This window comes from Amblyomma mixtum, chromosome 10 (genome assembly GCF_055824585.1).
Source record: "Amblyomma mixtum isolate Tamu chromosome 10, ASM5582458v1, whole genome shotgun sequence".
In the NCBI taxonomy this organism is placed as follows: Eukaryota; Metazoa; Arthropoda; class Arachnida; order Ixodida; family Ixodidae; genus Amblyomma; species Amblyomma mixtum.
The window spans coordinates 57,898,145-57,925,257 of record NC_143021.1 but is presented as its reverse complement, the minus strand read 5'-3'; the positions used below and the strand labels follow the sequence as shown (position 1 = coordinate 57,925,257).

Sequence of the window (27,113 nt, the reverse complement as noted above, 5' to 3'; positions counted from 1 at the left end):
ACTGGTCCGGTGCAAGAACAGGTGGTGTGAGTGCAGCCAAGTCACCAGGCTGCGAAGCGGTGGTTGCGTCAGCGGTGAGAATGGAATCAATGAGCTGTACAGTGCCGAGTTATTCGCACGACGCAGGGAGACAGGAAAGGAGAACGAATAAGAAATCCAGAGCGCGATGAGGCCAGCTGATATAGAAAGTACGGCATAAGGCAGGGGAAGACTTTTGCGGTTTAGAAAGATGGGCGAGGGTGTGAAAAGGACATCGGTACTGCGGGGAAAAGCACAAGCGGTGGGCACAAGGACGACAGAGCACGCAGGGAGGTCAATATCTTCGGCAACGACGACTTTCGGAGGAGGAACGTTCGGCAACGGTACGTCAAGCGCAAAAAACTCCAGTTCAGCACGAGCACAGTTGATCACCGCATTGTTGCGCGACAGAAAATCCCAGCCCAAGATAAGATCATGAGAGCAGGAAGGCAAAACGACGAACTCTATGGCGTACACAACTTTCTGAATGACGACTCGTGCTGTGCACACCGCTATAGGGTTGACAGGCTGGGCACTTGCCGTGCAAAGTGAGAATCCTGAAATAGGTGTCGTTACTTTGAGCCATGAACGGCAAAGACTTGCAGCCATGGCAGAAACAGCAGCGCCGGTATCGACCAGAGCCAGTACTATAACGCCTTCAACAGAAACTTCAAGCAGATTCGCGGGAGATACGTGAGGCCTTTGACAGTTCGCTCGTTGCGCAGTTCTCGCCTCAGGAACTGCGGCAATCAGTTTTCCTCTTGCGCAAGATAGGGAGCGGCGACGCGGCGAGGTTGAGCGGCGAGGAGAAAAGGAGCCACGGTCATTCTCGACGGAACTTGCAGATGGATCGGCGGCTGCGTACTGATTTTGGGGCGGCTGCCAGGAAGCTGACATTCGGCGCGGTACAAAATCGTCGTGAGTGCGATTTCTGCAGTACCGGGAAACATGGCCAGCAAACCCACAGGAATAACAGATGGGACGGTTGTCAATTGTTCGCCATGGATTGCGGCGCTGCGGAGGAGGTGGAATAAAAGGCCGTGGCGCCGGAAGAAATTCCTGTACAGGTCCTGGAGGCGTAGCGTAGACCAAAGGGTAGCTAGCTGGCCGTGGTCTGGCAGCGACGGCAGCGTACGTCAGCGGTGCGACAGGAGCGGGTGTCATTGGTGAAGCGGCAGGGACGTCGGCGTATGCGAGGGTCTCAACGGCTGGTGCGTGCTGAGGCATGGGAGCTGGTGGAGAGACAGAGGGAAGGGCCTCTGCCACGCGGTCGGCAATGACCTTTCGAAGGGGCGCCAAATTTTGGGACAGCTCGCAGTTCGTCGGAAGTAAAGATATCTGGCGAGCAACTTCCTCCCGGATGAAGTCTTTGAGCTGCTGCAGCAGTGTGGAGCTCCCAGATGTAGAGGAGAGGCCAGAAAGTGGTTCCACAGGCCCGGAAGGTGGTGGAGTGATGAGGCGCTGCTTGCGCAACTCATCGTAGCTCTGGCAAAGGTTGACAAATTGGGCAACAGTAGTTAAATCCCGGGACGTTAACATTTGAAAGGCGTCATGTTCGATGCCCTTCAGGATGTGCTTGATCTTGTCTTTTTCGGACATCTGTGCCTTGACGCGACTGCAGAGATGGACCACATCTTCAATGTAACTGGTGAATGTTTCGCCGAGCCGCTGTGATCGATCGTGCAGGCGTTGTTCGGCGCGGAGCTTGCGTACAGCAGGACAACCAAACACGGTGGTAAGGTTAGCCTTGAATGTATCCCACGTCGTGATATCGGCTTCGTGGTTTCGATACCACAATTTGGCAACTCCGGTCAAATAAAAGATGACATTTGTTAACTTGGTGACGTCGTCCCACTTATTGTAGGAACTCACTCGCTCGTATGAAGCGAGCCAGTCGTCGCAGTCTGTGTCGTCGGTGCCGCTAAAGAGCGCAGGGTCGCGCTGGCGTAAGGAGCCAGAGCAGACAACCGGCTGGGTCATCGGGGCGGCTGGGGGGTGTTCGTCTTCAGCCATACGAGCTTGTCTTGGCATACGTGAGGCAAGGAGACCAGGCAGCACCTCCACCAAATGTAGAAGAAGGACTTCGGGGACGGCGTCGAGGTCGGCGATGGAGCGGGGCGACCAAGACCAACACGATCTGCGCGATGGCAATCCCACAACCGCTTGTTCTTTATCGGCGTCCAGCGAAGGGGTCCATCTTCTTCACACAATGTTTATTTCCTTCAACACTCACTCCTCCCAAAGGCTTTGAATAAAATATTTAAATAAATGAAATAAATAAAAATTTGCGTGCTCCTGCAGCAAATGAGAAGTGCTGAAAAGCTGAGTTAAAGCTCGAGCCTCTTGGTGATAACAAATTTCTGCAATCGTAAAATTTCCAGCCATGATTGAGCTCCATGCATTTGCCAGAATGTCATTCTACTTTTTAACTGGAGTGCACAAAAATTTGCAATGGTTTAATTGAGAAAGCATGCCATCTCCATTTTCTGGCAGTCTTTCTATAGTACTCCCTCTTAGGAGGGTGACTGGTAAAGTCTCTTCTAAGCACGGCTGCCGAATAACCCCAAGTAAACTTCTTAACAAGTTTTTCGGCAGCGTCGATATTACTGGCTTCATTACAGTTCTGTCGCCATTAGAGATTTATCCCATTTGCAGCAACGCCACCACTCACAATTGCAAGTCCAGTTGTCCGCCGTGACGTTCTGAAGAATAGTGTACCCAGATTCCATCGTCGAAAACTGACTCCTCGCATATTCTGAGCAGCCAGTGTATAGAGCGGTGCACTTGTTCTCGACGGGAAATTCTTTAGCTCTGAAACGCAAGCACAAGTAGATATATTCGTTACATCACATGACACAACCACAGGTGAGGACCGCCGGAATGTATGCGTATGAGAGGGAGGAAAGGCAACTTCCTAATCCATTCGCATATTGCTCAAGCAAATATTAAGGCGGAAGCCTTTAATGCCTCCTACTCACGTTAGCAGCCGCGTCGGCAGATTTGTCCGCGTTTCGGCGTCACTACTTATAAAGAAACTGCGTCGAGGCTGGGAATCGAACCAGGGCCTTGGGCATTTCAAGCGGAGACGCTACCATTCCGCTACTGAGGTGCAAGGTTCGAGTATGAATAGAGGCAAATCTAGTCAATGCAGGGGTTTCATAAATAAAACTAAAGGAATAAAAATTAAAAATAAGAAAAGAGCAATATAAGAAAACAATAAAATTAAGAAAAGAAATTAAACTAAAAAATGAAGAGAAAAATAAATTATGAAAAATAAGACATAAAAACAATAAAGGTAAGAAAAGAAGCAACAATAAAAATAAAATGAACGAAAATAAATCCGGTGATAGGCACTGCTTGTCTAACTATAGACCGATTTCTTTGACATCACAATCATGCAAAATGTTGGAACACGTCATTCATAAACACATAATGCTTTTTCTTGAATCCAGTAATTTGCTATCTAACTTTCAGCATGGGTTTAGGCGCGGTTTTAGTACGGTAACACAATTAACAGAATTCACTCATGATATATTACTTAACCTCGATATCGGCAACCAAGTTGATGCCATTTTTATAGATTTCTCGAAAGCGTTCGATACTGTTCTACATACCAAACTTCTTGCTAAACTAAATGCTGTACTAAACAATCCTCACTTGGTTGATTGGATTTCTAGCTTTCTCTCATCCCGTTCCCAGTTCGTATCTTATAATTCTTCTCATTCCGCTGCTGTTGATGTGACGTCAGGAGTGCCTCAGGGTTCCGTCCTTGGACCGCTACTCTTTTTAATATATATAAATGACTTGCCACATAACATTTCTTCTAACATTCGTCTTTACGCTGATGACTGCGTTTTATACGAAGTAATTAATGGCCCTAATGATCATCGTCACCTCCAAGAGTCATTTTCTATGTTTTGTAGTTGGTGTAGTACCTGGCAAATGAGAATTAATTTCGACAAAACCGTCCTCATGTCTTTTTGTAACAAATCTTCAATTTCCCATTTTAGTTACTCGTTCAATGGCCGTGTGGTAGATAGGGTCTCTCAGTATGAATATCTTGGTGTCATATTCACGCATAACATGTCTTGGTCTAAACACATTGATTACGTATATAATAAAGCACTAAAAAAACTAGGTTATCTACGACGCACGCTACCCAATTCACAAAAAGACACAAAGCTACTGTTGTATGAATCTCTAATCCGCCCTGTTCTTGATTACGCAGCTGTAGTGTGGAACCCGTACAAGCAGTTTGAAATTAACATGTTAGAAGCAGTCCAGAAAAAAGCTGTGCGTTTTATATGTCATCGTTCTGATCGCGATTTCTCACCCTCTTCTACACTTCTCTCATTGAATTTAACCACGCTCTCCGCCCGTCGCCACACTGAATCACTAAAATTCTTACATTGTATCGTCAATTCCTCGGTAAGGCTCTCAGTTAACCACTACATTAACTTTGCACCTTTATCATCTACAAGAAGTCATCACGAGCTAAATTTAATACCGTATTTTGCACGTACTAATTTGTTCAAATTCAGTTTTTTTCCCCGTTCAATAGAAGCCTGGAATTCTCTACCTGGATCCATTCGTTCATCTCCAGTTCAAAGTTTTATAACTGCCATGGAAGATACATAATACCTGAATATTTCTACCGTGCCATTAACAGTTCCTTTTTTGTTTGTTACTTTTTGTGTGTTTTGAACTTCATTGTGCTCACTTTGTACATTTTGTTGTATTTTGTTACCTTTAGTATTTTGCTTTTTGTTTTTTCCCACTCCTGCCATAGCGCATATAATTGCGCTGCAGTATGTATAAATAAATAAATAAATAAATAAATAAATAAAAACATGAATAAATAAATAAAAGCAAACTGTGCGCCAGGAAACGCTTTCGCCTTGCAGCACATTACAGAGCCAAAGTCCCCCCTGAATTTTTCACATTCGTCCTTGGGCTAGAGCAGCTTCGTGCCCGCGGCCAGATTATATATTTACAGCAAACTGGCCGGGAGCCAACAATCACAGAAACGCAGGAGCATAGGGATGTCTCTTTACTAATTTGCAGTTTTTCATTAATGGGTGAGTAATAAAACCAGAAGAAATGTCAACCATTAGACGCCGAACCTACGACCTCCATATTTCGAGTCCGGTTCCCTACCAACTGAGCCACCGTGACGGCTGTCCAATTTTTCGCTCTGGGGGATATTTATGTGTAGTGTAAGCGGCGGAAATGGTTCCTCCTATTTTACCGCAAGTGCAACGTAAGAACGTGGTCGAACGGTCAGGGCGCAAGCACGGAAGCGCATTTGCAGGCGTGTTCCAGATAAAGTTAAAGGAAGAACATGGCCGATGAGGTACTGCAGCAGGTTTGAACTACTACTATACTAGGACCTATACTATACTACTACTATACTATGCGTACTATTAGGACTGAGAGGGTCATTACTAATACGGGAAAAAGGCATAAATTTGCACTTGTCATCGCAGAGCACAATTTGAAAATTTTCTTATTATGGGTGGATAGCATTCATCATCATCATCAGCCTGACTACGCCCACTGCAGAGCAAAGGCCTCTCCCATATCTCTATTATTAATCCTTTCCTCTGACCCACCCTCTACTTGGCTTGGCGGATGCCGGTATTAAGAGAATCAAGGACGCATTTGGAGTTATCGCCAGCAACATATTGCTGATGAAGCACTGCACGTACGTCAACCTCAAAGTCGCTCTTTTTAATTACTTTATTGGTTGTTAAAAACGACAGCGACAACCACGCCTTCAGTGCTCAGATTTCTAAGGACGATTTACAGTCCTAGTAGGATGGCATAACGTGGCCTGAGATTTAGCGTCAGATTCACTGGGCTGGATGCAGCGGAGTCGGCATCGAAATACCTTCTCCCTGCTTTCCACGACGGTGTCTGGCGCGCATGACGCAAAAGATATCAGAAGGCAAACTTAAGCCGGAGTGCTCATGTACATCTCCGCTTCGGGGCTGCATGCAAATTGAGTAATTTTCACCCCGAGCTTCTAGAAAAGGAGGCGACCTTTGCGAAGAAGTGATGGGGGGCCGATCATGTGACGTGTGTCCCGATCTCCCTGCCCAACGTGCGCCAAGTATTGCGACCAGATCAGCAATGAACTGTCATTTTCTCTACCTTTTCTTTCGCTAAGGTTGCCTTTCTCGCTTCCTGTTTCGTTGCCAATCATGCACTGGCGAGTAGCCGTAGTACGCGCAAGAAACGGCATCCATAACGAAGCTCCTTACAAATGGACATCGTTCTTCTGCTCTTACATGACTCTCCTCTAAATCCTAGATTCCAGTGCTCTTCAAATGATGAAAAATTTTCTAAATTAAAATAATTGAGAGACAGACAGAAACAGATGTTCGGAAAGGCTTCTAAACTAAGCTATGCCCAGTATGCTGACCTACACGGGGACAGGAAACCAAAGGGAGAGCATGACAGCGAAGAGAGGAAAGGGAGATCAGTTACACAGGGTACACAGAGTACATAAGATATATAGGGTACACAGGACGCACGTCAGGGTATGCACGGCGCACAGGGAATGGTTGATCATTTGTACGTGACCCATTAAATTAAATTACGTACGTGAACAAGGGAGCGGTAGCGCTCCCGAAACGTCATTTGTTTTCGACCATGGTCAGTGACCAGCGAATCTCATCAAACCATGATTCCTGACCAGACGGTATGCCGTCGAACCCTCGACTACACCATTAATTTAAAGTTTACGTCGTGCGATGATCATTATGACTGATTTCCTCGATGCACAGCACGGTAAACAGAACGACAGATTTATTCACTTTTAACCTTTGTACTGTACTCTATGCTTGCTGTGCCCCTTAAAGAAGCAAAATTACTTACATTGAACACACAGCAACCACGAAGTCATCTGCACCCACCGTAGCTTTCGTGAATTTCATAGAAATGTCCCAAAAGCAAGTATACGACGCCTTTACGTCACACGGCAACTCTTCGCAGAGACCTAAATGTAGAAGAAAAAGCATTCACTCATCAAATATTCATTTCAGTCATTATTGCTATCAATAAAAGGATTTCCAACTGTTTATTTTTGCTTCATTTACTGATCTTCTCCCTAACAACACCTGTAGGAACTACCTTGGGAAGGCGCTTACCGTGTGTGTCTCTTATTGATTCGGTAGCTGTTTCACCCTTCTGACATTCGCCTTATAAGTCCCGATAAATCTCATTCCTCTTTTACTCCTATTTAAAGCAGTCGTCTTCTCGCGATTTTTTTCTTCTTATCACTTCTTATCATGGCTTCCTCATTGTCGGTGGGTATTACGTAAGCTTCAGCAATTATTTATGACGACTGACTGCTCACAGCTGTTTACCTCGAACGGGGTGAATGAGCTAGTTCGGTTTATCTCACTATTCTACAAAATGGTTTGAACCCATTAACGAAGCCTACACGGTATTAAAAGTGCGAATTTCCTCTTAGGTTGTCAGCAAAGTTCCCAACAGCCCTCAAACGCAAGGATCGGGCTCATTGTGAAAGAAAGAGCACTGAAGAAGCAAAACATGGGTGCTCCTCTTTATAAAGGAAATCTTTACAAGCTTGATCGTTGTGTTTATGTCACAATAGTTGAAAATCTCTCAAGCCACATTGGTATGTCCCCTCAAGAGCACTCAAGAGCAACGCGAAAAATATTTTCCCCGGTGACTCGGCAGGAACGGAGGTTCTACTGGTCGGCGATGACTTTGCAGAACAATTTCATTCCATTTTTTGAATCCGATGTTATGACTTCTCTCCCCAAACTTTTCGCTCGTCTCAGTATAGCGTGCAACTAATTAATGAGGCTGACGTTAATAGAGCTCTACTACAACTATAACCAACCTTTTCCTGTAGCCCTGGTCACTTTCTTCCTGCGTTGTTAAAACCCGCGATTTCATTCTAGCTCCAGTTCTCACTTCTACATTTAATGGCTACATCACTTCCTCTATTCTCCTGTTGCTTAGAAGACAGCGGTTACAGTTCTCGTCATCAAATCTGCCTAAAGAACAAATGCTGCAAAGCACAAACCCATTTCAGCCCTCTGCGCGTCAAACTCTTCCAATCATTGCTGCACACAATACTTTCCTTTACAATGCAAAACGCACTGTTCCATCAAAAAAAAAAGTTCCTTACCTACCCTGTCTACTACTACCAGCTTTGCATGCTACATGTCGGAAGTGTTCGAGGCAGTGCATAGTAGGGTGTGAACCGGCGCCAGTACAGCGGCCTCAACGAAGAGTGCAAAGTTGTCAACTGCCCATTGCTAATCCAGGAGCTGTTTTAGATGGGGATTCATGACATGTTTAAGGCCGCGGTGGTTGGGTCAGCTTTAGTAGCCGGAAATTCTTCAATTACATCGCCATTAGTGGCGTTCTCGTTTTATGGAGTGAACCTTACTTGCCCGTCTGTGTGTGTGTGTGTGTGTGTGTGTGTGTGCGCGCGCGCGCGCGTGCGTGCGTGCGCGCGCATGTGTGTGTGTGTGTTTGTGCGTGCGTGTGTGCGTCTGTGTGTGTGTATGTGTGCGTGCGTGTGTGTGTGCGTGTGTGCGCACGTGCGTGTGCGTGTGTCTGTGTGTGTGTGCGCGCGCGTGTGTGTGTGTGTGCGTGTGTATGTGCGTGCGCGCGCGTGTGTCTGTGTGTGTTTGCGTGCGTGTGTGTGTGTGCGTGTGTGTGTGTGTGTACGCGTGTGTGCGTGCGTGCGTCCGCGCCGCTGTCCCCAGTAACAAAAATATGCAGTGAACCACGGCCTTCCATTTTTTTTTCAACCGGCTGTAATGTACAGGTGCCAAATGAGAGAAAATAACACCACCTTAGCCGCAAAAAAAAAACGAAAAGAACTGAGTGTTCTGGCTGTCGTAATGTATACGCCGTTCAGCACTTCTTTGGCCAAAAAACGTGAGTTAGACCGCTTAGTGCACACATTACTGCTTACTACAGCTTGTTGCAGAAAAATATGACAGCAAAATCACCATACTTTGCTCTAAACAGATATACGCTTGATAAAAATGCGAGCGGTAAACTCAGGCAATGTATGTGCTTCGCATATAGGGCTTTTATTTTCACACTGCCTACTATGGTGGCGTAGTCATTTCCGTGCTCAGTTCCCAATCCAAAGGATGCGGGTTCGAATCCTGGTATGTTCATGTTGGTTTGCTTCAGTTTCGACTACTGTAAATGCTGGCGGAAACTTTCCTGCTATAAATTACGCTGGAAATCACTCTTCGTTTGCCTTTTTCTTTAAACGGGTGCTCCAGGGGACGAACTGTGGCACCCCATTCCAAGAAAACCAAGAGTTAGACCCTTTGCAGTTAACCCTGAAAGGGACGAATGGCAGCGGCAGGTCAGTTAGTCCCCAAAAGAACTAATCACTCACCTTGTTTTAGCCCCTTTTTCATTAGATGCACCTGTGGGGATTTATCGCGGATTTCTCGCTCACGGTCAATGACTCCGACGACGCTGGCGGTAACGGCGGATTTTCTGTAGCACGGACTCCTAAACGTTATCGCGTTAAAACGCCCCCGATTTACGTGGTTAAGCTAAATGCGACTTAGATGTTTAGCTTTTCATAACCTTGAAATTTTAGTGCCACCCAAAGGTTCTGGCAGTCGTTCCTCGGATTTCCTTTTGCGATATAAGCTGGCTAGCTGAGCTGCTCGTTGCGCTTTGAGCCGCCGTTTCCACTCCTTGGCACTCTGTGAGGTCACCTGTACGTGCCTTTCTACAGCTCATTCCTCCGGTGACGTCGCCATTTGTCTCTTCGCTCTCGCTCTTCATCTGTTTCCGCGTCGCGTTTCGAAAGTTACAGTTATCTATGCTGCTGTGCTTCTACTTGCAGCTTCGTTATACCCACTGGATCGGCCGGTTGACTCGCGTTAGCGCTCTCTTCTCCTGTGTTACTGTTCAGCTCGCCGTGCACGCCATTCAGCTTCAGAATCTGCCGTATAGGAACAGCTTCTTCCATGATTTCCTGCTTAGTACACTGCACGTTCATCCACCGAGTTCTTCCTTCGTCTAGACGCGCACGGAAACGCTTTTCTCGCTTTTTTCGTCGCACCCTCTCTCAACTGCGCTGCAGTTGGCGCCGTGTCCTACCTCCCACTGGCTAAAGCTGGCGCCAGCCTCCCCTGAGCTTGCTCAGGTTATTCCGAGGCTTCTTCCACACATCACAGCCTTTTCGGTAGTGGCCAAGCTAGTGCTAGCGTAGTAAAAAGTCTGTTATGAATCAAGTTGTTACAACTCACTTTTACGCACGGCACTTAAGAGTAACGGCGTGATTTTCAAAAGCCAAGGTAGTAGAGCATACTCCGTAGACGAATCATTGGTTTGGTTTATTGGGGTTTAACGTCCCAAAGCGACTCAGGCTATGAGGGACGCCGTAGTGAAGGACTCCGGAAATTTCGACCAACTGGGGTTCTTTACCGTGCACTGATATCACACAGTACAGGGGCCTCTAGAATTTCGCCTCTATCGAAATTCGACCGGCGCGGCCGGGATCGAGCCAGCGTCTTTCGGATCAGTAGCCAGGCGCCGGAACCACCGAGCCACCGCGGCGGGACAGACGAATTACCAAGTCATTAGACTTGGTAATTGGTAAGATAAGGCAAAAGAGACGGTGCGGTGCAATTTCGTACGGGCAATACCAGTTTAGTGACCTAACAATGTTCATAAAGGCATAAAATGTTTCGTGATTGAATGCATCTAAGCAAAATACAAGGTGAAAAATAATTTGGCCACTTTGGCAACCTAAAGTTCGCTAGGCGATAGCCTTGGCTTGATGCTGTTCACGCCTTCGTTCAGCCTCCTTGGCTTTGCTGCCCGGCGACGCTTTCAGCCGGCGCTGACGCATGCGTTCGTTGATCTTTTGCCGTTTCGTGTTCGGAGAGTCGCCCTGCCTCTGCTGAGCCGAACCACATGGGGCGGAATCGCTGGACCGCTTGGGAGCCATCCTCCTCCACTAGCTGCCGCACACCGACTGACGACGGAGCAGCGCTCGACGCCGCCGCGCCGACAGCTCCACCTGTCGACGAAGATGACGTCACCTTTTGGCAGCTATGCTCGTCGAACAGTCACCCCCGAAGTTGGATGTAGCGCCGCACGGACGGACGGGAGAATGAGCAATTAAATGCTTTCGCCATAATACTGAGCTCGAGCTACACGGAAAATTAAAGAGTTCGAGAGAGCGCGGAGAAACGCTGCCCTATCTATGCAGAGGAAATGGCAGATGTGGTTTCGGGGACGCCGGCGAGCATGGGCCGCGCATCTTGGGGCCGCCGTCATCGCTCTCGACGTATCAGGTCCCGCAGGACAATCGCTTGCCCAGCTGCGTTGCCGGTTGGCTTCACTGCCGTCGTACGCACCGAATCCATCCAAGCAATCTGCCTGGCTGGCGTGTTTCCTGCCGCCGCGCCCTCGTGCTAAAGAAAGGCGATCACAATGAAAGGTACACGCATACGCTAAAGCTAGGTCTCGAACGGAAAGCAAAGAGTTCACTAGAGAGTTGGGACACAGTGAGAAACACGCGTATTTGCAAGCGAAGACGGATATTCTAGAGCGTGGTTGGGAAATGGCAGCAAAGCAGAATGAAACAAAAACTGCAATATCGCGGGACGGAACCCCAAGGGAGTGGCACTTATCGTCAATGGTTTGCAGCAAAAAAACGTCGCCTGAACCACCCGAGAAGGGCAGGGAAGGGGTTGGATGAGGTAAAAAAAAAACAAAAAAATAGAGGGGACATACAATCTCCACCTTAAAGGTATGACGCGAAAGCATTAATGGGTTAACCCTTTAGCCACCAATTCATTCCCCCCCCCAAGAAAAAAACGTAACAAGATCACCTAATTTTTCTGAAATTAGTCATAATTTGTTCTATGTACATCTTATTCTGAAACAATATTACTTCATTGATTTCTGCATAGCGTTAGCACAAAAATTTTAAAAAGAGATCGCTCTTAATTGAGGGCGGCTTTCCCTAAGGGTGTGCCATAGTAAAAGATTACTGCGCCTTACACAGTTGGTCCGATACATTGCAACAGACTGCAAAGTAGATAGATGTTGATTCTCCTAACACACGCTTTATTAAATAGTACTCAACGTTCCCTACCAAGTGTGTCACTGTCGTCATCGCCTTGCTCTCGTCATCGTTTGAAATCGTATCTAGCTCGCAAATGAAGTCAGGGAGATTGTCGGAAACAAATTCTGGATAGTCAGCAGCTCGGCAGCCAGAAGTGCTCCAAGAAGTGGCTCTTTTCTTAAAGGTCTCACCGCCACCGACATTCTCCGTGTGAGACGCCATTATGAAATATCTGTTGTATGGCTTAACACGCGAAGAAGCCGGTTTCACATCGATGTCGCAGCTGACGCGCTGTGGTACTGGCTAGTGCTCTCGTAAGGACTTTACTGTGAACTTTTCATAACAAAGTAAAGATATTCTCCATTTCCGCGAATCCTACAGCAGCGGAGCCAGCAGACCCAGGCGAGCCGTACCAGGCAACAGCAGCAAAGTGGCTATGGGATGAATGTTTCATTTTTGACGTCCTCTATCCCAATCTTTGTTGGGAACGCGCACAAACAATACCAGCGAATTTTTGCGAGGCCAGAGGTCGGCATCCATGCTGACAGGTAGGCCCCGAGATGCGCGCCCCTACGACATTATGACGCTTGTACTCGAACGGTGCAGGTCGAAACTACCACATCTTCCTCTTCGCTCACGTTGTAGCACACTGCGGGTAGGGAAGGACCAGGGCGCTTTCGAGGACCGAGTACGCAACGCGGCCGCAGCAGATACGCGGCCGCAGCAGAAACGTCTTTTTTTATTGACTTTGGCCAGTGACCAGCAATCCTCATCAGCAGATGAAACTCTCGAAAGTGCGCGAACATCGTCATTTCCGAGAGTTCTCGTTTCGAACGAGAACGAACGAGAAGGTGACCCGCAGGCCGCCCATACAAGTGGGAACAACGGTGTCGTCGAGCTGCTGACTGGTCGCAAGCGACTACGGGTCGCATGCCCATTGCGATTCGTAAGTGTAAATGGGCTTTTAGTTCTGTTGTGTTCTCGATCGCCTTCTCCCGATTCGTGCTTAGTTAGTGCGCAGCTCAGAGCGAATCAGCTTCTGGGACCGGGCAGCCGGCCGTTAAACCGTAGTTCCGGTTTAGTTGTTTTCCTGTGATGAAGCGCCAACTACTGGGCGTGTTTAGGAATAAGCTGCCCCTCGGACCTGAAATCAAGGAAGGCGTGGCAAGCACGAACTTTAATAAAATCCCTAACTTTCAACGTGCGCATCATTCCTCCCTTCCTCTCACCTTATTACCTCATCCTTTCCTCGTCCTCGCCCTCACATATTTTCCTGCTTTTAATCCTCCCTCCCCTCACAGAGTGAAGCCACCAAGAGGTGAGGGTGAGAGGGCTCTCGTGATGTTGCCCATGTCTGTTCGCGACACAGCGCCGGATATGGAGCTTAGCCTCACAACGGACCTCGACGGGACAACGTTGGGGTGTCCCACTTAACAGCAAAAAGAATCAAAATGCTAAAAAATTAGCGTTGCTATAGCTTTGGCTAAACCAAGTAGCTTCAGGATGGTTTATAATGACAAAGTCTTGTTTTTCTGTTTGTAGAGCGTTTCTTTGGTGCTTTCCAGGCTAAACCATCGTATAGCTGCCGCTTTCAAAGGTTTAACCGAAGCTAAAGCGCCGTCAATTTATATGCCCGCCTGAACGCATGACGTCACGGCCTAACACGTGAACACCACGTGTGCACTTCGTGCCACAGCATATCGTGAACACAGCATATCGACTTATTCCTAGGGGCGCCGGCCCTCCATTCGTCGTGTACTCGGTTAAAGATGGCATGACGTCGCGCGCTATCATGTAAACAACGCGTTTAGGCTCCTCAGAGAGCCCAAAGTCGATCACGTGAACACATTTTGGTTGACCTTAACGTTTCTTTGACGGCCCCGCCTTGACCTTATCTCTTGATTTGTCCAATTGTTTGACTATTTGTCTGACCCTTAACCATCCACCGGTTCTCCAAACTTATAAACTGAATGCATCACCTTGGCAGAGCCTTAAAGATCATCGGGGACGCATGGCTATCTCAGCCCGAGACCTGTAGCAGTGAAGCTGCCGCTGCAAAAGCCGACGCATACTGTGCGCAAGCAATAGGTGACCTGGTCGATACCATTCTTAACACCATGGCCAGCAATGCCTATGCCAGTTCCGGTATACAGATGCAGGGACTAAATAGCAAGGCATGGCGGTATGGTTCAGTAACCATCACGCGAGAATTGGCGAAATTTACTAGGCGTGCTGAGGTGCATTGCAAGAGTTGAAGTGGAAAAAATGTGCGTGAGCTAAGTAAGCATGGCTTTCTATTCATACCCGCTCGTTGCAACACCTTTGGTACCAAGCGCGTCTGGAATACCGGGTGCATACTTTCATGCAATGCAGGATAGCACAGACGAGCACTGGGCTTTGCAAAGGAGCAAAAATACCGCAATAAGGCGCTTATCAGATGGTCCGTGTCTTGCGCCCTTCCTTGCCAACTGCCAACGTTGCGTGGGGTGGCTAAATAGCACACCGGGTTTGTCAAAATGTAGAACAACAGTAGTTATCCCAAACTGCTTGAAAAGCAGATTACATGGTTGTTCTGCTTGCTTGCAGTTATTTAGCACTGTAATTTTCACCTGTAAAAACTTAGACAGTGCAGACTGTGGGTTATCGCTAATGGCTATCACTGAGAAAGGAGAACGAAAAATGGAGGCAAATAGGGTTAACAAGTAGTTCAATCAAAATCAAATTTAATAAAGTAGTCCCACTAATACAGTTGAAGCAAACAACTAAACGTTAAAAGGAAGAAAGTTAAGATGGCAATAGCAAGAGGTTATAATTGTGGTGAAAGGTGAAAGAACTGCTAAGAGTTTTCGTTTTCAGGAACACAAAACAAAGTCTGAAGACACTAATGCCGGAGGACCTTTCTGAAGCTATTTTCTTCGCGTCATGTTGCGAACAACGACTTTTCCTTTCAAGCCTAGATATGCGCGATGATCCTTCCTTATTATGTTAACGCACGACCGACCACTCAGAGCAGAATTACTTCATCACGTGCGCCATAAAATCAACGAGGTTGAATAATTCACAAGCCACGCTTCTTCTATGGCTACCAGTGCCTGTTGATGGTGCACCAAGCTCTGTCATCACAGTACCATTTTTGCTATGCGCGGTGTAATATTATCTTGGTCAATATTATAACATCTGCTCGGCGCTAGCTGACATCAACAATAAAATGGAAAAATTATTTATGGGGTTCCGTCCGCAGAACAAAAGTATCTTTTTTTTAATGAAATAAACACTTTTTGAGCTCCTCACAGTAGTGAGCCAGGGGAGGAGCGAACCCGAGCAGCGTAGCTCCAGTCGAATAAAACTGTTATTCTCTTACTGGTATCATTTTACTGGTATTCAGTAAATCACTACATTCCTGCTATGCTATGATATATAAGTTGACATCCTTGGTGTCGCCACATTTCTCCGGAATTGCGGCAACTAAATATGACGCTTCCTCTTTGACGATCTCTCCTCCTCTCATCTAGAGCTTCCTAATAACAGTGCGCTCACCTTGTGTAAAGAGGAAACCTGTGAGTAGAGCCGCCAAAGCTGCTTTGCATGCGGTCGTCCCTGCCATTTCTGTGATCGATTTCGAGAATGGACGCTTTTCCATGCACTTGTTGAGTAAGTGACGCGATCAGAAGAGGCGCACCGATTCTATTACTCGTCCTTCTTCGAGGTCCACAAAAGAGCGACTGACTAACGTGAATCCGATAGCCAAGGTCTTTGAGTCTCTGTACTCAGCTTTCTTATTTGTTCCTTTAGGGCGCACATCAAGTGTCTCGCGCGAGCAGTCATGTGGTAAGACGTGTTTTCTGGCTCGACGTCACCTACGAACTAATCTCGTTCGAAGGTTCTTGCCAGGATATAGGCCGATATATAAAAGAGAGGAGAGTGCCTTCTGTTGCGAGTCCAAATCAAGCTCAGCGGGAAGAAAAACAGCAGCGCTTGTCAGCTTCCGGCACGTGCCATTTTCCTTCCCGGATACGGGTCTCCGTTCAGTGCCGCGACTTCAAGCGTCTAAGAGTGTAGCGGTTGCATTTTACTCTAACGTTTTTTTTCTTGTTTCTTAACATGCGAGCCAGGCGGCTTACAGAAGCGACACTGAGCTTGTGTCTTCCTGCACACTGCGCATGAGGAGGCAACAACCGCAGTGTGAACTCCTTCTGCCGACGATTCCAGAGGCGCTGACGGAAAATTCAGGCCATGCCGCATGCTGCTTTCGGTGTGAGAAGGGCGTCCCGGAGTTCATTTCCGGTGCGCTGCCTAGGGCAGGAGATCCGAATATCATAAACATAGAAAGCTTTCTCTTCCGACAGCATTGTACTTTCCTTTTAGCTCGCTTTGACCAAGAACGGTAAATTCGCCATCATCGGTAATGCCATATTTATTTATTTATTTCATAATACTTCAGGCCAATAGAGAGAGAGAGAGAGACTCTTTAATGAAGAGCAGAGGATTTAGCCGGCGTTTAAAAATCGCTGGCATGCCAATAGATTGGCCCATGCAGGAGGGGCTATACAAGGCATTGAAAATGACAAATACTAAGAAAATACATGGGGTAACAAACAATGAGCAGAATAACGAAATACAACGCTCATTCACTCGAGAAAATTCTTCTCAAGAGCTTTACTAAAATTTGAGGGCTGGAAAATGGCCTCGGAAAGAGAGTTCCAGTCGGAAAGAGTCCGTGGAAAAAAACTGTGCTTGAATGAGTCGGTCTTTGCAAAAATGGGTTCCAGCAAATGAATTCGTGAATGGTGTGTTCGGCGCGACAATTGTTTGAGAATTACAGGGCGGGGTATGTTTAGTTTATGTGTTAAAAGGTTATGCATAAAAAACAGACGGGAAATGTTTTTGCGTACTTCAAGTAATGAAATATGGTTGGTTTTCATTAGTGTTATAGGTGGGTCTAACCTCCTGTATTTGTTATAAATAAACCTAATCGCTTTCCTTTGCACCATCTCTATCTTGTATATATCTTTCTTTATGAATGGATCCCATAATACCGAAGCGTACTCTAATTTGGACCTAATTGAGTATGCAAGGAGTTTAACTTTATTTGGGGCATCTTTAAGCTTCCGCCTTAAGTAGGAAAACTTAGAAAAGGACGAGGAGCAAATGTCTGCAATGTGTGAAGTCCATGTTAAGTCATGAGTTAACGTTACCCCTAAATATTTATATTGTGTAACCTCGTGGATTACATGATTTTGCAGGGTGTAAGAGAAAGAACTAAACAGCTTTTTGCGCGAAATGCGTAAGAGAACAGTTTTATCAAGGTTTAGTTGCATATCCCATTTTACGCACCACTGATGAACAGCTATACGCGCATTTTGCAAGATGTAGTGATCGTTCTGGTTATTTATGGTCTTAAAAAGTATGCAATCATCTGCAAAAAGCTTTAAAGAGACATTTCCGGGGATAGAAGCAGACAGATCATTTATATAGATTAGGAAAAGCAGTGGCCCTAAGACGCTGCCTTGAGGTACACATGAAGTAATTGGAAGATCGTGAGATCTGCATCCATTAATGTCTACGTATTGTTTCGTATCTTTAAGAGAAGCATTAATCCAGTTGACAAGATAAGTAGGGACGCCAATACTATATGATTTAGAAATGAGTTTTCCAGTGTCAAAAGCTTTGCGGAGGTCTAAAAAAAGAACATCAACCTGCCCGGATTTATCAAGAACAACTTGGAATTCATTAACCGTAGAAACCAACTGCGTCACGGTGGACATACCCTTTCTGAAGCCCTTTCTGATATGATTCATTGCGGTTTGATACGAAATTTGGTGCCGTTCGATCCCATGGACGCTGCTTTTATTTTAAAACATTGTTTTGTGGCATTATGAGCGCTTCAATATTAATTGTTTCTTTAACGAGGTAAAAAGTTGGACTGGTTCGTGCATCAGCTCGTGGCGGGAGCAGCGCACCACGAGACAGATACGCGAGAGGTGGTACACGACGCTGTCCCGCCTGTCTCGTTTCGTTTGCAAACATTTGTGCATATTGAATGACCTTGCTTTCATTTAGCGGCTGCAACCTGCCGTAAGTAATTTCCACACACCCCGCTTCTATAGCACGTAAGTACCTAAAGGCAAATAAATAAAAGGAAAATTGTGCTCATTATTCAGGATTTCTTAAGCGTCATGCCGTAATTCTCGTCCGGAGGTGACTATGACGGGCGTGGAGCCGTGCTTTCGCAGCTCAGCCTCACACAGGAAGCGCTGCTCTAAACACGTGGCCATAATGAGTGCTCCTGACAGATGGTCTCCCGCGAAAAGCAAGTACCTGATGAGCAAGAAACGAATTCTGTAGAGCACCATATTGAGAGAGATAAATAAGAGAATTATTGTCCAAGCGGAGAGGGTGCCCCCCCCCCCCCCCCCCCTGTCATTTCTTGCACTGTTGACACTGGTGAGGAATGGTGAGCCCAATCGAAACGCTTCCACTCGCATTGCCACCCTGGCTACTACGCACTTCCAAATTCAGCCGGACGACCGCGAATCCTGGAAAAGCAACCTAGCAACCCTTGTACATTATATGTGACTGACAAATCTTGAGAAACATTAGTCCCTATTTTCGACGTTCTCCTAGAGCTGGCCCTGCCGCAGAACAGGCTGCCCCATTTCGTCGCGCTGCGGCACATTGTTTCCTCCAGACAATGGTGTGAACTTGACGCGGTGGTGCAGGTCTCAAATCAAATCAAATATAATTTTCCTTCGTTCAAGGTACAAGGATGGAGCAACCACAAAAAGCTGCTACTGCCAGCAGCTTGACGAGGCGGCCGGCCCAACCACAACAGCAGCATTGGCCCATTATATATCAACCTATTCACAAAAGTCACGTGAATGCCAAATGGGTATCTAACAAGAGGAAAACAAAAGCTGAAATGGCTACACGTAAGTAAAAAGGAAAGAAAAGGACCAAATGATCACACAGCCCACAAATAACTGCCATCATGCCGACACAATCAGAGGCATATAAAGTAAAATGCATCACAAAATATTTGTTTCAATGATTTCCTGGGCAGTTTTTTGACATCAATAGACTGGCGAGCAATTGAGGACGGCTGGAAGCGTGTAGGTTATTGATTGAAGCGAACACTTTTTGCGGGGAGTTGGTGTGCGCCACATATCCGGATCACGCGTGTTATATGTGATTGAATTTTTATGTAATGTGAAAAAAATTTATGAGAAAGGAGCTATTATTGCATACTGGGTTGCGATAAGATGCAGTCAGTCGATGGTTGTAACTTTCCAAACAGTAGTCATTGACAGATTTTTAAAGAAATGTTTTGTGTGAAAGTCATACCATCCGTTAGCTATTATTCTTACTGCTTTCTCTTGTAAAAGCGACAATTTGTTTAAGATTTTTTCGGTAGCTGTTCCCCACACGAACTGCGCGTATATGTGAGGTGCGGAAGAATTAAGGAATGGTGTAACAGTAGCTTTGTCTGTATTGGTAGAATATGCCTGTTTTGTTCATTACGCCGGTGGCTCGGAACATTTTCTTGGAGATTTCATTACTGTGGTGATCCCAAGTCAAGTGACTAGAAAAATGAACCCCAAGAACTTTCATGCTATCAACTATTTCGATCGGGCGCTTATCGAGCGCATCTTTAAGTGAGGAAACATACTTGTTTTTAGGTCGATATAAGACAGCTTTAGCTTTTCCCGCATTGATTATTAACCAGTTTTCTTTTGTCCATGCCGTGAAATGGGGCAGTCACAAATCACAATTTTTTCTACTGCTTGTGTTGTCTTGCCTGTGATCAGTCAACTTGTGTCATCTGCGCAGCATACTTAAGGAAACCTGCGGATTGTGAAATAGGCTGTATAAGTCATTAAAATACACGCAAAAAAGCAGCGGACGAAGAATACTTCCTTGTGGTACACCCGTTTTCATCTTGGCTTGACCCTATAGCGACACCACTGCATTTAAATCTTTGAACTTTTATTCTGCGTACGAGCTGAAAGAAGGCGGCATTGAGCGCGAAATCACCCTTGATTACCACAATTCCGCGAATCTTTGTAGTGTTTGTTCATTGTCCAAAGCTGCCAGCACACCGCTTTATCGATATTTTTCGATTCATCGAATCCAGGCCGAGCTGATTCCACATTGTTCCAGAATGTTCTAGTCACTTTGCATGTTTTATCTTGAAAGTTCGCTGAGAACTTTAAATTGAGCACGGCCGCGTGCGGCGCGCATTCGGTTCGACGACCGCCGAGAACGCTTGTTGCTACGCCGGGCGCGCTCGAGCCCACTGACCTCAGCTGCGCTTCCTGCAGATATCAGGGACCTCGGCTAGTTGCGACTGCCAAGAGACCGCCTCCCGGCATGGGGTGTGGCGCCCTCCGCCCGATGCCCGCTATGCGGTCTCTTAGAAACACTGCAGCACGCAATGTTCGATTGTGTAGTGACGCGCACCTTTTGGGTACAAGTGTCACGCATGTTCGTAACCCGCCTTGAAGGGCGCACTAGTTCACGCGAAGTGTTTGTAAATATGCTCTTGTGTGTCGGCATGTTCGTTTTGTGGCGGCAGCGTGGAGTGGCATCCTTGAATCGACGTCCGCAAAGAGCAATGTTTCTTATGTTGCAGCGCCTCCGCACGCACCTCTTTGAGCAAGCAGGCGTGGACGCACTGTGAATGAGCGAGGCTGAGTTTTTGCGCAAATGGTCGACATACTTCATCGTCCTGCGCGGCGGTCGAGTGTCGGCCTCATTACTGCCCTACCGACGTGCACAGTGCTGCGTCGCTGTGCATGTGCTTGAATGTATAGCCCATTGAGTAGAGCAGTTTTTTTTTCATTTTTGTATTTTTGTTGACGTAGAAATATATAAACTTCTCTTTCCACGCCGCCGCCGGCTCAGACAGTTCTTTTGCGGGCGCAAGTAAGCCTAAATAAAATTTTGTTTATAAGCCATCTTTTTCTGCCTTCCTTCTCTCCTGACTGCAGCCAATACTACGTGTTTGGCTTATTGGTTTATCGGGGTTTAACGTCCCAAAGCGACTCAGGCTATGAGGGACGCCGTAGTGAAGGGCTCCGGAAATTTCGACCACCTGGGGTTCTTAAGCGCGCACTTACATCGCACAGTACACGGGCTTCTAGAATAGTGCCTCCATTGAAATTCAGCCACCGCGGCCGGAATCGAGCCCGCGTCTTTTGGGCCAGCAGCCATGAGCCGTAACCACTGAGCCAGCGCGGTGGGGTCAACACTACGTGACGTCTGGTGTAGGTGCTAACGGATATCCCTGCTGCCCTAGCCTTCTCGGAGCCGCCAAAGCATTCCGAGCCGTCTCGAAGAAGCAGATCACGAGAAAGCCGCAAAAGTCGTGTCAACGAATGACGAGGTGCGAAGTAGCCGTCGTCTCCAGAACCGTTCTTCTGAATTTGGACTATTACCTGACCGCACACGAGCAAGAGATAACTCCTCGATTCCGTCGTCAACCATCGCTTCGACACCAGCTTCCATTATTTTGCACCAGCCACGGCTGCCACCCACGTTCAACCCTTCACCGGGCGACGATCCTGAAGAAGGCTGGAACATTTTGACCCTGTCCCGGTATTCAGCAGTTCTGATGACCAGACTCAAGTGAGTCACGTTTTCTTCGCCCTGGAAAGACCAGCCAGAATTTGGTTCGAAAACAATGAATCTTTTCTGTCGACGTGGTAATCATTCAAGCAGGAGTTCCTGAAGGTATCCACAAGCATCTTTAGAAAAAAAAAAAAGAGCTCAGCTTCATCTACACCCACGCATCCAGCGCCCGAAACAGACAGTGACTGCGTACAGGCGCGGCCATAAGTAAACGGAGCACGCTATTGCATTCGAAGTGCAATTACGCTTTCTCCATTGGTAATGAAGAAGCGTTGTTTGTCTACAAGAAAGCCCACCAACTTCCGCTACCAGCATGCGCGCACCATTGCTGGAAATTTCCATTAGGTGACGGGTGAAAAATCTTCGAAGACAGTTGCGTGCTCCGTTTACTTTTGTCCGTGCCTGTACGTAGAAGACATGCAGCGCCTTTTTCGACGTGTCGATCCTGACATGACGGAAGACAAGAAGGTGGAACTTCAAATGCGTGGTGCTAACCCAGGCAGCACAAGACAGCGGGCCAATATTAGAGCACCGCTGGCAAAGCATGGCCCTAAGTAGGCCCGGAGTTACCAATGAGTTTCTGATATTGGCTGTACCGCTCACTACCGTATCCAAAGATAGCCTTGGTTGTCGATCGCTTTCTCAGTACTGGCTCTGCCGACACAAAATCCTGGCTATCATGTTCCAAGTTAGGCAGAATTTTCCCACTCTTTGCCATTGTCGGCTGTGTCATCACAAAATCCTGGCTATCATGGGCCAGGTTAGCCAGAATTTACCCGTATTTTGCCATTGTCGGCTGTGCCATCTTAAAATCATGGATATCACGAGCCATGTTAGCCAGAGCTCTCCCACTGTTTTCCAGAATTGGCTATGCTACTTAAAAAAGCTATATTGGCCTAGCATTGCCATCATTCATCTAGTGTTAAAAGTATAGTGGCAAACGCCGGTCAACCCTGTGCCATATGCTAAAACCACATGGCAACGTTCGATATTCCTACAACAGAGAGCGACAGTTTCTATAATTTTTCGAACTCGTAAAAAGTCACTTGAGCTCTTGATAAGAGATGTGAGACCTGAATAAATCTGTCTCATTTCAGTTTAACTATTGTCACGTTGTACTGATGGCAGTCCAGCGGTCAGGAAGAGTAACAAGACTTGCAAACGAGCTCTTTATTTGGGCTGACTTGCGGCCGCAAAAGAACTGAATCACTCGGGCACGATAAGATTTTTGGGCACGATAAGATGATGCACTATCCTATTGGGCGCGAAGTTCTTCAGGAGGACATTAATCTGAAAGACGAAGGACGACAAATGGCGCTTGAACCCTCGTGGAGGCGATGCGGTCTGGCCTTTCAGATAATCAACTAGTCTTTGCAACTAAGCATCCGAGCGCTGCTGCTGCCCAAAACTGCTCGCGCTTACCGGTGCTAAGAAAGTGTCGTCGTCTTCCTCTTCCGGTGCTGCGTCGACGGGGGCTAGCGACAAGCAGTCTGCGTCGGAATGCTTGCGGCCAGATTTTTAGACTATAGTTATGTCGAATTCTTGAAGGCGTAGGCTCCAACGAGCAAGGCGGCCGGATGGATCTTTCAAATTGGCTAGCCAGCACAGAGCATGGTTTTCGCTCACAACCTTGAATGGTCGTCAGTACAGGTAGGGGGAGAAAGTTGGCCATCGGAAGCTTGAGGAAAAACACAGCGCACTCCTAAGACACGGACAAAGAAAGGCAAGACGATACAGCTTTGTCCGTGTCTTAGAAGTGCGCTGTGTTTTTTCTCAAGATGAACTACCAACTAGCCCGCTCTTTGACCCTTGCATCGGAAGCTGCTGGTTACAGAGCCTGGCCACGTCTCCTGGCACACCACATGCATAGCAGATAGGGCAGTTATCTGCGGTGCGCCACAGGTTAAGAGCAGTGGGAAAGGTAAGTCGAGGCACCACCTGGGGCAGGTGGCGGCAATAGTCTGGTGAAGGCTGGGGAATGAGAAGAATAGGCGTTTACAGAAGCCTAGCTGGCAGAGACGAGAGGGCGCCGCGGTTGTACCAGAGCTTCTGCGTATGTGAGCGGCGCGCTCATCTGCGAGAGACGAAGTAGGAGGAAGTGGCTCTGCGGATTTGAGCGACGCGCTCACCTGCCAGACAGGTCAAGTAGGGGGAAACGCCTCAGTGCTGTGCTCTTGGACGACTCGGCAATTTAACGAAGAAACCGGACGTGAGGACTGGTTGTTGTTCGGCAAGAGGGAGAGTTGGAGCGCAAGATCTTCATGAACAAAATGCTTCAGTTCAGTTAGCAATGACGGCTGTCCCAGGCCATAAAACGACAGTCTAGTGAGGAGCTCTACAGGCAGAAAGGATGGCGCTTGGCAGACGCAGTTCGTCACAGCTGAGGCAAAGTGGCATCACCTCAGGAGCGCTCTGAGTATTTTTCGCCAGCAGATTCTGGAAGGCGTCGTCCTCGGTGCCCTTCCTGATGTGATGAACTTTGTCTGCTTCAAACAGCGACCGGTTGAGTCGATGGCACAGGACCACGACGTCCTCGATGCAGCGAGTTAATGTCCCGCCAGTTTGCTGGGCGTTACCACGGAGCCGTTGTTCGGCGCGAAGCTTGCGAACAACAGACCTGCCGAATGCATCCACGAAGGCAGTCTTAAATGCTGAGCAAGTCAGAGGGATCGCTTCACGCTTCCTGAACCACTGAAGGGCAACGTCCGCCAGGTAAAGGACAGTGGACAGTTTAACGGTGTCGTCCAAGTTATTACAGCCGCTCACGAGGTTGTATGTGGACAGCCATTCGTCAACGTCTTCATCAGTGTGCCCGTGGAAGAGAGGGGCGTCGCGTTGCCATGGGATACCGGAACCGATGATGGTAGCAGGAAGTATTTGTGAGCTTTGGCTAGGTTGATCGGGCAGTGCGATGCCGGTGGCAAGGTCCTTTTGGGAAGTTCCAGGATGGGGATCGAGTCGCACATCCACCAAATGTAAGGGGCTGAAGAATTGCGGGTGGATACCAGAAGCAGGGGCAAGGAAGTGATCAAGGCACCGTCAGTGTTACGTGGAGTTACTTCAGAAAGCCGGTTGAGCAGGCATGTCTCGCACATTGTTGCAGTGGCGTTAGTGGCATGGCACTTACCACGACGGGGGATAGGCCAGGGTTCAGTGAGGAGGGTAAATTGGTGCCAAGCTAATGGTTTCCCTTTGCGTACGAATTCAGAATAATTAAAAAGTAATTTAAAAAGAATAAAACAAAAAGGTAAAAATAAATGGGAGAGAAGATTAGAAAATTGGATACATGAAAATTGCTTAAAGATCTTTTTTTAAATGGCAGCGCGGCGGTGGCTCAACGGTTACGGCACTCGGCTGCTGGCCCGAAAGACGTGAGTTCGAACCCGGCCATTGCAGGCGAAATTCTAGAGGCCCGTGTACTGCCCGATGTCAGCGCATGTTAAAGAACCCCAGGTGGTCGAAATTTCCGGAACCCTCCACTGCAGCGTCCCTCATAGCCTGGGTCGCTTTGGGACGTTAAATCCCAATAAACCAAACCTTTATAAATGCGTAAATTTTGGATACCATTAGCAAGGGGATCCGCCGATAGCGATTATGTAATTCTTGATGCAGTGCCAAACATCTGGTGCTAACATCGAAGGAGAGAAGAAGCGCGATCGACAAAGCAAGTACGAAACACACAATGTGGACATAAGAGAAATTTATTAGGACTCACGATCAAAAAGGGACATCCGTCCCTCTACAAAAACAAAGATACATTGCGGCAACTGATGTCGCCCTATGCACACACACTCACAGGGAACGTAAGTGTCCAAAACAAATGTTTCCAAGAAAGTTCTAGTGGGTCCATACGCGGGGGAAGCACACCGGGTTGAAAACCGCGCAGAAAACCCCGCGCACAAAAACCCGCGCACGAACAACGCGCACAAACACACGCCCGCCACACACGCGCACCATACTCAATATGGCAGGGGCCGCGCGGAAACACGTCCCTTGCCTACGACAATGAAGCGGGTAGACCAGCGCCGAAGGAACTGGTGCTCCTCCAGCGACACGAGGTCCACGCACGCCTGGGTGAACATGCGCGCACGCACCCGCCGCAACATGGGGCACATGGCCCTCTGCGGCCGTACTTGTAGAGCCGCGGCACCTCTCTGGCGCCACAGTACGAACGCTCCGACACAAAGAAGCATACGCACAAAAGGGTCGCGGAACCTTGGATTAGGGCCAAGGGTCACCCCGAACATTCGCGACATAAGGACCCAAGATGTCCTAGCTACCGCACACTCAAAGATCGCGTGTGGCAAGGTCTGTACAAGTCCGCACTGTGGACATGGGAGGAGGGGGCCACGTCCTAAGCCGCCAGGCGATCTGCCGTAGGCAGGCCCGCCAGCCCCGCAGCCAGCCGAAGTCTCGCACGTCTGCGGGAGGAGTTGAAGACGTCAGAACCCGCCATCGCACCTCTCTGCTTATCGCCAATTTGGGGCTTCTTTGATGGCCAGGAGTTCGCATATCCGAGAGGCGGGTTTCTAGATGCGTCCTTATCTGATGAGCATACCTCCAGCAAGAGGGTAGGAAATGCTCCAGTATTTCTGCGTCCCCACAAGTGGCGCCAAGGTTTGAGGGACTGAGCCCGCATCTGCATAAGTAAAGATCTGAGCGCGGGATCCTGCAACGCATGAGAGTCATCGCTACCTTACACTACCGGGACTTACAAGCACGAACCTTCCATCGGTACATCAGGTGTTTGTAGTCAATGGTAATAGAGCGAGGGATCGTAGGACATGGCGTTTAGATACTGAAAATGCTTAAAACAAAGCATTCCGAAAAGGATAACATTACGGACGCTACAGGCGACAGGGGCTTAGAAAGCTGGTTTTGCAAATAAGTCTGCTGCATCGTTTTGAAAAATACCGCAGTGACCTGGAATCAAAGTAATACATGATGTTGGGCTAGTTGGTTCATGGTTAGAGCGAAACAAAACTGCGCGAAGACGACGGGACAAAAGAAAGGCACGAATACACATGCGCTTTGTGCGCTTTGTGTGTGTGTATTCGTGCCTTTCTTTTGTCCCGTCGTCTTCGCGCAGTTTTGTTTCGCTCTAACCTGGAATCAAAACGAAGAGCACACCTTTCACCCATTCAGGAATAACAGACTTTACTTAGTGGCCGCAACCGTCTTTTTCCTCTCTGTCGGTTGCATGCACAAGGCCCGCGCGGGCCTGCTATATTACAAGGTTTAGATACATAAATGCATACGCACAAGCATACATATGTACGTACATACCATGCACGTCAACCCATCCACCGACCAATCTTTTAATGTTACATCACATCACTATTTTCTTTAAAGGCCCCTTTCGGAGTGT

The 27,113-nt window shown here is 47.6% G+C and overlaps 1 protein-coding gene across 4 annotated transcripts in view; it reads right to left on the bottom strand.

Annotated features, from left to right (window-relative positions):
- Positions 1 to 27,113, bottom strand: part of LOC149325871 (uncharacterized) — a 141,979-nt gene that overhangs the window by 27,042 nt on the left and 87,824 nt on the right. The window contains exons 1-3 of one of the 4 annotated variants that reach the window (XM_089563889.1): positions 15,656 to 15,989; positions 6,898 to 7,018; positions 2,690 to 2,829 (exon numbers count right to left, since the gene is read on the bottom strand). In XM_089563889.1, coding sequence (XP_089420015.1) covers positions 2,690 to 2,829; positions 6,898 to 7,018; positions 15,656 to 15,758 — 364 coding nt within the window. In that variant the 5' untranslated portion in view covers positions 15,759 to 15,989. Of the gene's footprint in view, positions 1 to 2,689; positions 2,830 to 6,897; positions 7,019 to 15,655; positions 15,990 to 27,113 lie in introns of those variants that run through there. The other 3 variants (XM_089563885.1, XM_089563886.1, XM_089563887.1) reach the window with 3 other exon arrangements.